Source organism: Marmota monax, unplaced genomic scaffold (assembly GCF_021218885.2).
Source record: "Marmota monax isolate L192 unplaced genomic scaffold, Marmota_monax_Labrador192_F-V1.1 WCK01_AAM20220418_F8-fsc00007, whole genome shotgun sequence".
Taxonomy (NCBI): domain Eukaryota; kingdom Metazoa; phylum Chordata; class Mammalia; order Rodentia; family Sciuridae; genus Marmota; species Marmota monax.
This window is the reverse complement of record NW_026692781.1, coordinates 13,113,559-13,126,359: the sequence shown is the minus strand read 5'-3', so window position 1 is coordinate 13,126,359 and position 12,801 is coordinate 13,113,559. Positions and strand designations below refer to the sequence as shown.

Sequence of the window (12,801 nt, the reverse complement as noted above, 5' to 3'; positions counted from 1 at the left end):
TGTATACTGGACCTCTGCTGACTCCCTTGCCCTCTGGTCTTTCGGAAGGCAGTAGGTGGAGATGAAGAGAATTCTGATGCAGAAGTAGTGAGAACTGATCATTTGTATGTGATTTAATGAGGCTTCCAGCAACTGTAAATTTCAGCAATGAAGAAAAAGAGGCAATTTTCCTATTTAAAAGATTTTAACTTTTCTTTTCTTCAAATAAAACATTCTTAGAACAGGATAAAGAATAATGTTTAGGAAATTAATCTATAGGAGAATCAGAGGGATGATGAACATAGGAAAAACAACAACAAAAAAAAAACTTTACACTGGATACTATTATTTTTAACTGAATTATGTTTCTAGAACGTTCCTTCACTGTCCCCTCCCCAACTCCTTTCCCTTACTACCATCTCCATATAAAATACACTTGATGGTATTCAGGGTGGAAAGTCCATCTCAGTGGACTCAATAGCACTGCCCATGTCCGATTGTGGTGAAGTTTGCATCCTACGTTGCCCACATGGAGTTTCACTATTTTTATGGAAGTTCAGTTTTGTGAGAATACAATTGTGTTAATTATCCTGTAACTACGGAATATTCAGTAATACATAATTCATTGTATGTGTTCCTCATTAGGGAATTTAAAAAATTAAATCTACACTGAGAGATGAATTTATTATAAGAATAAAACATGACAAAGCATGCATTTATATTAGACCTGCTTGCTACATTTCAACTTAAGCAAGGCCTATCTCTATAGAAAGAGATTTCATATTATAACTGGAAATTAAAAAAATAAAAATAGAAAAGGAGAAGAGTAAAGAAGAAGAAGTAAGGGGAACTAAAAGTGCATTTTATTCCATTTTTATTTTTAGTGTGGCAAATGGGTACAACTTCAATTGGCTGAATCACAGCCCAATCTTCTAGAGATTGGGAGCAGTCAAGATGAAACCAAAAAACTTCTTCATGATCATGAACTTCTTTTGGCCAAACTCAAGGTAAGAGCCTAAGATGTAAAGCAGATGCAATTTAAAAAGAAAGAAAAAGCTCTTTCTTACTCTTCATCTTTGAATCCTTTGCTATCACTGACTGGTTATGGTCACTTTACTATGGTACCAGATAAATAATGGGTAAATCTACTACTGTCACTGTGGGTAAACATCAGCACATGAGAGAAGTAACAAAATTAAAAAAAAAATATTCCTTGATGTGATAGGAGATATTGAGTGATAATATTCTTAAAAAAAAACTGTGAATAAATAACGTTTTTTACACTTTGCCTCAGTGAAAAAAAAATTCCAAGTCTTGCATTCTTTGCTTCATAATTTTCAAGTCAATGACAGATCCAAACTTCCTGCTATTAATTATAGCTTCTAATAAGACTAATTTGGAGGTCTTATGCCCCTGTTGAACTATCAAAAATATCTGATTTTGTGCTTAGTATTTAGAATTCTTGAAGCCAAATAGTATTTTAGTAAAATCAGACTTGTTCCATATAGGTTGTAGTTATTTAGTAAAGGATCCAAAATTAACATTGATTAGAGATTTCCAAGTAAGGGACAGGAAAGGTCAAGGCCATACCATAATTTGTGGGGTTGAGTGTAAAATAAAAATGTGGGGTCCTTTGCTCAAAAAAGCATCAAATATCTTTCTTGATCTGTCATAGTTCTTTTTATTTGCTGCTTAATATCTGATTTTTTCAGGTGCTCAACCTCACCCAAAGCTCAGTTAATATACCTGTGTGGACCTGACCCCACTGAGAAGGGATGAGGAGGCAGACAGGACAACAGAGAGTTCCCATCCCCTGGAGGTGGAACTTCAAGTGTTTGAGGCTCCAATTCCTAGCATATGCTCTGCTGTCCCATGGGACTTCACTTATGAAACACAAATTGACAGAAAAAAAATCCTTAAAAATTTCAAGTCAGGAACATGCAGAACATGAGCCCCATGGTGTCCCTTTCTGAAAATGGAGCAAATTTCTTTTCTAAGATCAAAGAGAGTGATGGAGATTCACAGTCCTACAATTACTAAGATGGTCTAAAGTTTTGGTATTTAATATTACTGGCTTCTTTGAACATCCAGATTGAAATTCATACTTGCTTTCTAGATTCAGAGGCAGATATAATCTACATCAGATATACAGACAGTAGTAAAAGTAACCAGGTAAATCAGACTGAGACGTTAAAGAAAGAATTATTATTGAAGAAGGAGACATTAGATCCAGAATTTATTCTCCCATTTGACAGCTCCTTGCTCAGGTCTCTGGGTTCTGAATTGTCTTTCAAGGTAGCAATCCTTATCTAGGAGCTGGAGTTATCAGGAAGGCTTGTGTCTATTGAAAAATGAAATTACAATCTGAAGGAGCATTGAACTGGGAATCAAATGCCTATATTTAGCTCTAATTATGCTACAAGCTAGTGTATTTTATTAACAATGCAAGGTGTTCCTGTTATAGGAAAAAAACTGCATAAACTTGTCTTGAATACCTAATTCTACTAACTACGGAAGCCCAATACTTCCTTGTTATTCCTGCCCATTCCACAAAGTTTGCTTTCTCATAGTCCTCAGAGAAAGTGAACCTTTGTATTCACCTGCCAATGGTGACTGAAGTTAATTGGGACTTGAAACTACCTTCCTTCCCCAGTTTCCACTAATAATTCATACTAAGCAGCATTTTCTGTTTCACTGATGAATTGTGAGTGGTGGGGAGCTCACAGCAGTTTGGGTCTCTCAGGGTGCCTCTCTTCTCCCCCCTCATCTCTGTTCCTATCAAGGCAACTTCAGCGGGGGATGCTTTCTCAGGTGGAGCAGTACAGTTGTCTTCAGCTCCTATGACTATTTGCTCAGCTCAGAAGGCATTTTTTATTTAACAGGATCCACCCTCCTTAGAAGGAGCTTGTGGATCTAGATTCTAAATGTCTTATTGTCTTTTTATGGCTGTCCTTGGACTGTATACCAACTACTTAAGTTCTCTGGACTTCAGGAATATTATGTATAAAATAAAGAGGGAAGACATAGCAGAATTTCATATTTATTGTGGATCGTCTCATAATGTGCCTTGGGAGCCATTCTCCCTCCCTGCATATGTGTCTAAAAAAAAAAAAAACAAGACCTCAGAATGATCTTTTGGCTTCATGTAGGCCTGTAGCCATAAACTCTTAATGTTCATCTCTTCCCCACTCATCTGCCACAACCCCAGGAAATTGTAAATAGTAGAATTATCTTCCAAACAGAATTGGTTCTAAAATTACTGGTATTTAAGAAAAAGAAAGTAAGAAAAGGAAGGAAGTTATCAAGGAATCTGAAGTCTATTTCAGATATGCCAACTTTATTAAAATAAAAAATTATGAATTTCAGCTAGCAAATGAATAGACCACAATTTCAATCAATGTATTAGTTATTTTGCCGTTGGAGTCTGTACAAACTTAACCTATAGCAGAAATTTCTTGGATCCAAGTTGATTTTTAATATGGAGATTTCAAAGAATAGGGTTGATATTAGTTTAAGAAGCCAATAATATTTAATATTTACTGTTCATTCCAGCCCTATCCCTATGCACAGGGCCCTGTGATTTGTTCTAATTATAAAGAATGCTTTGTAAGGGGTATTTGGTGTAGGGGGTGTGAGAGTCTGTGCTGAAGCTTCTCTGATTTGAGCATAGCACTGATCCTCTCTGGTGTTAGGGTCTATATTTGAAAAGTTAGGATAATAACAATTACCTTCACACATCTAAAAAGAAAATGTGGAAAGAGAAATGCACTGATATATAGAAGCATATGCTGCTTTCGAAATGAAAAGTGGCATAATTATTATGTCAATAATGAATATATCAAAGTAATTTGGATGCTTAATTTAATAGAAAAGCTATTTTCTGCCCTCCATTGAAAGTGATCTCAAACCCTACTAATTCAGATGGAAGGGAAAAATTCAGGAAACAGAATTTTTATGAGTGTTTCTAATGTTGGTAATGTCTATACCCCAGAGATCTTATTTTGCTTTCAGTAATGTGCTTAACAATCCCAGTGGAGTATCCAGAGGAAAAGGTCTTCCTTATTTTCAGTGGTGAAAACAGTCATGTGGAAAAAACTTTTGACTTCCAAAAGGCATCTGGATTCCCAAATCTTACTGAAATAATTTCTAATGAGAAAGAAGGCAATCAGGAAACAGAACAGGAGTAGATGTCAGTCAGGTGAAGAGCTGCCTGGGGCCACCATGAACATTGCACCTTCAGGTGGGCACAAAATGGTGGGAGGAAGAAAAAAAGGCACCAAGAGAATGTCACTGAGAATGTTCCGCCCGGTGTCTGTCTTCCAGCTACATTGTTAGTGTCCAAAGGAATTAGCACAATATGAGCCAAAGAAAGCTCCTGGGCACTGGCTCTTGTATTTGTAGACATGTGACATCAGCTTTCATTGAAGAATGAGCCTTCAGAGTATAAACACTAAAAAATTCACCTCTGATTTGACTCTCATAAACCCATTAGTTTCCTGGTTCTCACTAAATCTCTGACTCAATGAACACTTATTTTTGTCCTCTTTCTGTTTCCTGAGCTAGAAGCAAATGTACTATAAATAGAATGTATTAGTAGTAAAGCTAAACATTTTATTGAAACTTGCTTTGACTAAGAGACTGTGAACTTTCTTGCTGTTAAGCTGAAGTATTTACTCAGAATGCATTTCAAAAATATTTTTTTATTGTGCTAAAACATATGTAACATAAGATTTACCACTTTAACATTTCGGTGGTGTATAGGTCAGTAACCTTAATTACATTCACTGTGTGTGCATCCATCGCTACTATCCTTTTCCAAAATTTTTCTTCACCTTTAACAGAAAATCTGTATCCATTAAGCAGCAACTCCCCATTGTGACCTCTGCTTATAACCTGTGATGGACTTTTTCTATGAATTTGTCTTTTCTGGGCATCTCATATAAATAACTTTTGTCTTCTTGTATGTGGCTTAGCTATTTTACTTAGCTTAAAACATTTTCGAGATTTGCCCATATTGTAGCATATATCAGAACTTCATTTCTTTTTGAATAATGAATAATAACAATGAATAAGTAGATAATGAATGATAATATATTGCAATGATTGAGTATCCCTTGAAATGTTTTGATTTCAAGGGTCTTTTTTTTTTTTTTGGAATATTTGTGTATGCTTAATGAGATATCTTGACCATAGAATCTGATTCTAACTGTGAAATTCATGTGTGTTAGTTGTACCTTATTACACAGAGCCTACAGGCAATTTTAGACAGGATTTTTGTTGTGTCTGCGTTTTGACTTTGACCTATCACATGAGGCAGATGTGGAATTTTCCACTATGGGTTCATGTCACTGCTGCACTTCTGATTTAGGATGCTCAACATGTAGTACATTTACAAAACGTCTGTTTATCTGTCCACAGCAGCTATATCATTTTACATTTCCACCAGCAATATACAAACATTCCAATTTTCCACATCCCACCAAAGTTCGTTATTTTCTATTTGTTTCTATTTTTAAATTGCAGCCATTCTATTGCCTATAAAGTAGTATCTCATTGTGGTTTTGATTTATAATTCTATAACGAAGAAGGATATCAACAACTTTTCATATGCTTACTTGTCAATTTTATATCTTCTTTGGTACTATTCATGTTCTTTGCCTATTTTGAGATTAAGTTGTTGGTTTGATTTTTTTTTATTGTTGAGTTGTAGGAGTTCTTTATATATTCTGGATATTAATCCCTTATCAGATATGTGATTTGCAAATATTTCTGGCATTTTGTAGGTTGCTTTTCACTTTTTGGATAATCTCTATCAAGAACATATTTTAAAGTTATATAACTTGAGTTATAAATATTTGAATATTAGAGACAGTTTTATAGCATGTATGTTGTGATGTCATAAGAGGACTGTGTCATAGCAGTGTTTTACCCTAAGTATTGATTTCATAGAGGAGATCCATTTCCTCTCTTTCCCTGCTGTCTGATAAGGCCCATAAGATCAGGAATTATACTCTCTCAGAAGTGTTAGGGAAGCTTGCACCTATCTTTTCTCTTCATTTTTTTTTTCCTTGCAGAAGTGAGGAGAAAGTGTCTCCGGGCTGGTGAGACTTGGGGATGAAGTGGCCACCATGGAGCAGCCAGCCTCAAGGGCTCTGTGAAGCCTCTGTCCACCTATGGGCTCTAGATTCTCCTCTCTTCTTCTGCTGACCTGGCCAGATGTCCCTACCTGGTAGACATAGGCCACAATCCCATTGAGAACAGCTGTGCCTCAGATCCAGTTCTCTCACAGGCAGGTCCCAAGGGCTAGATTTTAGGGGGGAAAGTAGAAAGCCAACACAACCCCATCCTTTAGTCCATCCTCACCAGTAAGAAGAGCAAATATTTTGATCCATACTTTACCCTGATGTCCAGGAGCCCAATATTGACTGCCCAGCCACAACTGATTACTCTTTTCTATATCTATAATATTTTCTTTTTTTTAGAATTTCTGCTCCTCTAATAAATCAACTCATATCAACACTTCATGGACAATGGATGTATCTGAGTTCCTGCCTATCAGGAACAAATTATGGTAACAAAATTATAGGCTCTCTAGGCATAGCATCATCTGTGCTGTATTTTATTTGCCAAGACAGGGAAGGCTTTTACGTAATTTTTAAGAGAAGGGACACAGAAGGGCCTATGGGGAACTGGAGGCACACCATATTTCTCTGTAGCTGAGCAACACCAGGTGACACAGAGTCAGTAAGGGAAAGAGTCATCCTCTACATTTCTGCTAGAAACAGAGCACGGCTGAGGTGTAGCAGATACTGACAAACCACTGGGTAATTTTAGAGAGATCCAATTCATAGGAAGATTATAGCAAAGATAACTTTAAATTATTTGGCTCTATTCCCACTGAGAATGGAAGTCCGTATCCCTGCCAACCATGTAGTAAATCATCTTGAAAGCAGATACTCCAGCCCCAATTGAGCTTCTCAGCTTACCTGTGTGGAATAGAGACAAGCCTTCTCCACTGAGCCCTGTCCAAACTGAACAAATAAAGACTGCTGCTTAGGCAACTAGGTTCATTATCCCAGGAGAAAACAAGATGAGAGGTAACAGCAATGGTTCCATCCTCTAGGATTTTGAAGGTAGCATTTATGAAAGAAAAGACACAAGCAGAAACAGAGGATGTGCTCAGTGGTAGAGCACTGGCCTAGCAGGTGCAAGGCCTTTTGTTCAATCCCCAGTACTAGGGGGAAAAAAAGGCACAGGCATAAGAAAACAAGAATTCTCATGGGGAGACAGTTGAGAAATGACACTGAGTTCCTCTAAAATAAGAGCTGTTGTGTTAGAACTAAAATAAGTAAATGAAAATTCTAAAATTTGTGAATGATTTACTTTTTGAAGAATGAGGGAACTATATGCATTCTGATATAGTTTATTGATCAGAAGGAAAAGCATTGTAGTTATGATTCTATAATTTTATTTATAGGGATATGCATAAAATCTTATAGGTATGTCATGGAAGGAATAACTGATTCTGTCAGAGAAAATCAGAGAAAGCTTGATGGAGAAAGTGGTATCTGAGCTGTCCTGAAGATGAAAATGGAAATGGAAAGAGATATAAATATTTGCAATATACATGACACTCAAGGTTAAAATCCTTCAAATTGATTAAAAAAAAAAAAAAGACACCCACACAAAAAACCCAAAATAGACAATTCACAGAAGAGAGGAAAATCATCAATAAACATGTAAAAAGGTGCTCAATATCAATAGGAGCCCAAGGAAAGTAATTGAAAAAGATTATTTCCCTATATTATTTGCCTCTTGCTTAATTTAAAATTTAAAATATTGATTGCATCTAATGGCAGTAAGAATGTAAAGAAAAGGGCATTCTCCTGTACCATCGGGGAGACTTCAGATTGACATAGCCATTTGGAAACTAGAAAGCATTAAAATGCAAAATGCTTACATCCTGGGACCCAGCAACCTCACTCCTAGAATTTGTTCCTAGAAATAAAAGTACTGCTCAGGATATAGTGAGAGTAATGCTTTTGCTGCCACATTGAGCATCTTTACACTTCTTTTTCCCCTTTGGTACTAGGAATCAAACACAGGGATACTCAACAATTGAGCCACATCCCCAGACCTTTATATTTTTTATTTTGAGATATGGCTTTACTGAGTTGCTTAGGGCCTTGCTAAGTTGGACCTCCCGCCTCAGCTTCCCAAGTCACTGGGATTTTAAGCACGTACCACTGTGCTTGGCTTCATATGTTTTTAATAAAATGACCTAACTGGAAATAAACAATATCCAATAAAAGGAATAAACTTACAAACTGTTCATATATGCTTCTTCTATACTGTAGAATATTATGGTGAGCCCCATGCCTTAAACTCTTAGGTGCTTAATCCAGTGCTGCTTGGGCTTTCTGTTATTTGCCACTAAATATATTACTATCTGAAATCTGGCTCCAAGGCCAGGATCACAGCTAGCATTTTGAGATCATAGGCTTATAGCCTCCAAGCTGTTGTTTATTTAGAAGATAAGTTGTTCTTTAAGGTTAAATCTACAACCAAAAATTTTTCATGGAAAGTAGAACTCATGGGCTGGGTGCAGTAGTGTATTCCTTTTATCATAGTGGCTCAGGAAGCCGAGGTAGGAGGATCGCAAGTTCAAAGTCAGCCTTAGCAATTTAGCTAGGCCCTAAGCAACTCAGTGAGATCCTGCCTCTCAATAAATTATACAAAAGGGTTGAGGATATGGTTCAGTACTGCTGGGTTCACTATGTCTCTTGCCTCCTTGGCCTTAGTTAGAATGTATCTTTTCTAAACTATAGACTTTGCCTTTGATATTTAATAAGGTATAAATGCATAAAACTCAAGGGATTTTCAAAAGACATGGCTATATCATTCTCATGACAAGTTCATCTTATTATTATTCTTTAGGAGAATAAGGCGAACTTGTGATTCCATGGTTAGTCTGTCCTCCAACTTATCTGTATCTACTAGCTTTTTCCTCTCACATCCTAGAAATTCAGATACTTGAGTGAAATTAGACTTTTTGTCTTCTCTACTGATTCCAGTTCTAGGCAAGATGGAATGAACACTCTCCAGACTGTCTCCACTGCTGGGAATAAGACCCCTGGTGTGGTGTGCATATGGCCTGGATGCTGATGAGTACTGGCCCCCAGGCAGATTAGGGCAAGAGAGCAGAATTCCACATACTATTAAACCCACATTTCCCCACCTTCCCCCATCCTCCAATATTTCCTAGATTGACTACAAAAGCAGATTTATATCTTGGAGATATGTCAGATATGGACAGAAAGAGCCCCAGAAAACTCACCTTCAGGTCCAAGGAGCAGGAAAAAGGACCTCCAAGCTTAAAAGAGGAAGGAGAAAATCCCTGCTTCTGTATTTTGTTTTCAGTATGTCCAGCGTGTTTTCCCCAGCCCAGGCCATCCCCCCATGGCAGTGGTGAAAGTAGAGGCAGCCAGGCCTGTGCCTAAACCTCTGAGAAACAGGAGGTGCCTAAACCTCTGTCTAGAGGAACTGTGGCCCCAGCGCTAAGGGTGTATTCTCTGGCCCCCACCCCCCACCACCACCACTTTCTGCTACTCAGTGAGACGCAGTGGTGGAAGTGCCTGGCAGGCTGAGGAAACCAAAGGCACAGCTTTCAGGTCAGGTGACTAGTAAGGGGGCCTTCCCTGGAACAAGTGTCACATGCTGAGTCAACCAGGGCAGTAAGAGGTCAGAGAAGGGGAGCCAGCAGTCCCACTTCTCAGCTCCATAACTCATATTATATAGATGGCTATGCCTAATGACAGTCAGCTAGACATGGATCTCTGAAGAGCCACAGACTCTGAAGTTCAAGGTCAAAGAACACATTTTTCACTTGAACAGCCAAATCAGAATGCATCCAAGTTTTTCTGTAATTGGAACTAGAAAAACCCGTACCACCCAAGGCTGCCGACTGCTCTTGGAGTGCCTGAGGTTTTTTGGTTCAGTGGTCCTGTAGGGGATTAAATTTTTATTAATGTCTCAGAAAGAAAACACCTTGCTGAGTATTACACTTTCTAGAGCAGCACTAAATAGAAATATATAATGCAAACTACATGGCCGACCATATTTGTAACTTAAAATGTTTTAATTGGCATGTATAAATTTTAGAGCATTAAATGCTTATGCTAGAAAAGAATAAATATCTCAAGTTAATGATCTCAGCTGAAAAGACTAGAAAAGTAAGAGCAACTTAAAAACAAAGCAAGCAGAATGAAAGAAACAATAATGATAAAAGTAGAAATCAGTGGAATTGAAAGCAGGAAAACAATAGAGAAAAAAAATCAATAAAACCAAAAGCTGATTCTTTGAAAAGGTTAATAAAACTGATAAATCTCGAGCTAAACTGAGAAAGAAAAAAGGAGAAAATGAAATTTGCCAATATAGATATGAAAGACAGGTGTCTCCATAAACACCACAGTCATTAAAATCACAATTAAAAAATGCCATGAACAGCTCTGTAGGCACAGATTGAACAACTGAGATGAAATGAACCAATTCCTTGAAAGCCATAAATGCCCAAAACCACTCAAAAAGAAATGTAAAAAGAAATAAGTGAAAAAAATAATAATATGCTTAATTTACTCCAGTATATATAAAATTATCATTTAGAATGTAATCATCATAAAAATTATTTATGAGGTATTTTAATCATATTTTGTACTAAGTCATCAAAACCAGTAGTGCATCATGATTTGAACTAGGCACATTTTAAGTGGTTGGTGGTTTCCATCTGGCCAATTTGGTAGCTTTAGAGACTAAAGTCAAAATCTTATAGGGGAAAAAAATATATACATGTATATACATATAAATATATATATACACATATATATATAAATATATAAATATACTTATATATATATATATATATATTTTAATTTGGGAGAGACTTATCAATAAGATAATGTATGCAGGGTCTGAAAAGGAAACTTGTGAAATAAGATTTCTTTCAGGAACAAAAAATCAAAACAACCAGACCAAACTATTTCCAATAGCAATTTTTTTGAAGGCATTTATAAAGCAATATTATTAGACATTGTCATAGGAGGAGTTAAAATATTTCTCCTAGTGTAATTAATTTTTTTTAAAAAATGCATGTGAATAAAGATATGTGTTTGGTAATTATTGCAATTAAATTTACTTAAAAAATAATTTCTTTAGAACAAATAAATTATTAAAGCATTTTGAACAATAGAAAAAAAAAAAACCTTGTAGTAATCCAGTTTGAAAGGCTGACAGTAGAACACTGTAATTAAATGGTGAACTGTCTAGTTCCAAATTCTGGAAACATTATTGCACATTTCATTAATAATTTTATATATAATTAATTTGTTGTTCATTGTTCATCTATTAAATATTGCTCAGTGGAGTTTTTATGGTTATTTTGCTTAATAATGATAACATGGGAGCAAATACAATTCAGATTCTAAAAATAACTGGAAGGATTCTGTTAATGTGTGTTGGTTAACAGATCATTAAAGATCGTGTACTTTGTTACTTGAGAGGAATAAGCAAGGATGTTCTTTCTGTATTTAGAGAAACTGAAATTTTATGATATTGCTTAATTCATTTATAAATATTTCACATCTGATTGGTTTTCATTTATGTTGTAGATGATGGCCTATGTTCTAAATAATAAATGGAAAGGGAACACAATGTTATTGAAAAAATATGTTCTTTAATAACTTGAGTGTCCTATTTTTATTATTATTTAATATTTTGAACCATCGTCTGTATACTACATGTATCATTAGGGGATATATTTAAATCTTTGGTTAAGCCTGCTTTCCAGGACCAAGCCACCCACCTGGAAAAGTATTGGATAATTAATCAAGATTAGGAATTATAAATTATTAACTGAGACTTATACAACTAGTCTGCATAAAAGGTTAATTAAATATAGGGATACCAAATAGCATTTTCAACCCTCAAATTCCTATTCATTAGTCATCATGAGAGATTCTTTTTATGAGTCAGGTTTATCTTTCTACCAAAAATAAAAACTAGCTAAAATTGCAAATAATATTTTGTCATATTTACTAGAATTTTCATCTTGTGGATTGAATATATAACTATGAGACATCTTCTGTGTACATAGCTCAGAGTTAGTGTGCAAACTGATTCTTAATTATTTTCTTTATAACTCATTAACTCAGCAAAAGTGTATTTTCATTATACAAATGTACTGTGCCAATGGCTATAACAAAGTCTTTTAAAGTTGAACCTTTTTACTCTCTCATTCAGAATCCAAAACTTAAGTTCTTTGTGCAAATTGAAGTTGAAAAACTTACAAAAGCATGATAGTTCTATTTATTGATCATCTACTATGTGCTAGTCATATTAGATGCCTTAGGTATTTCATCCTTAAACCAACTTTGTGAGGCAAACATATTCACAATTAAATGGGTTTAAAGGTGGCTTATGAATAAGTCCCACAATAGTTTATGCCACTCTGAGTCATTGCCACTCTGATTTAAGAAGTTATTATTAATATTCAAAATCTAAGTATTAAGAGATAACATGTGCAAGAATGCGTACAAAGTGCTAACAGATGGTTCATACAAGAGTCATTATCTCAAGAAAGAAGAATAGTTATTTGGATCTCAAAGGAAGTGAGCTGTAAGGATTGGGAATCAGAATGACATTCTAGATTAGAGGACATGGTTAGCAAATCTGAGATAGATATAAGCAAGACACACACAGATACATGAAGAGTTCTGTCAGAAATATCAGAAGATAAGGTTAACATGGTATTAATGATGAGGGCTGGGC

The 12,801-nt window shown here is 35.7% G+C and overlaps 1 protein-coding gene across 4 annotated transcripts in view; it reads left to right on the top strand.

The window, feature by feature from the left end:
* The window catches only part of Ccdc141 (coiled-coil domain containing 141), a 196,143-nt gene that overhangs the window by 2,413 nt on the left and 180,929 nt on the right, over positions 1-12,801 (top strand). For all 4 annotated transcript variants that reach the window (XM_046447264.2, XM_046447263.2, XM_046447265.2 and 1 more), the window contains one exon: positions 864-986. In XM_046447264.2, coding sequence (XP_046303220.1) covers positions 864-986 — 123 coding nt within the window. The remainder of the gene's footprint in view (positions 1-863; positions 987-12,801) is intronic.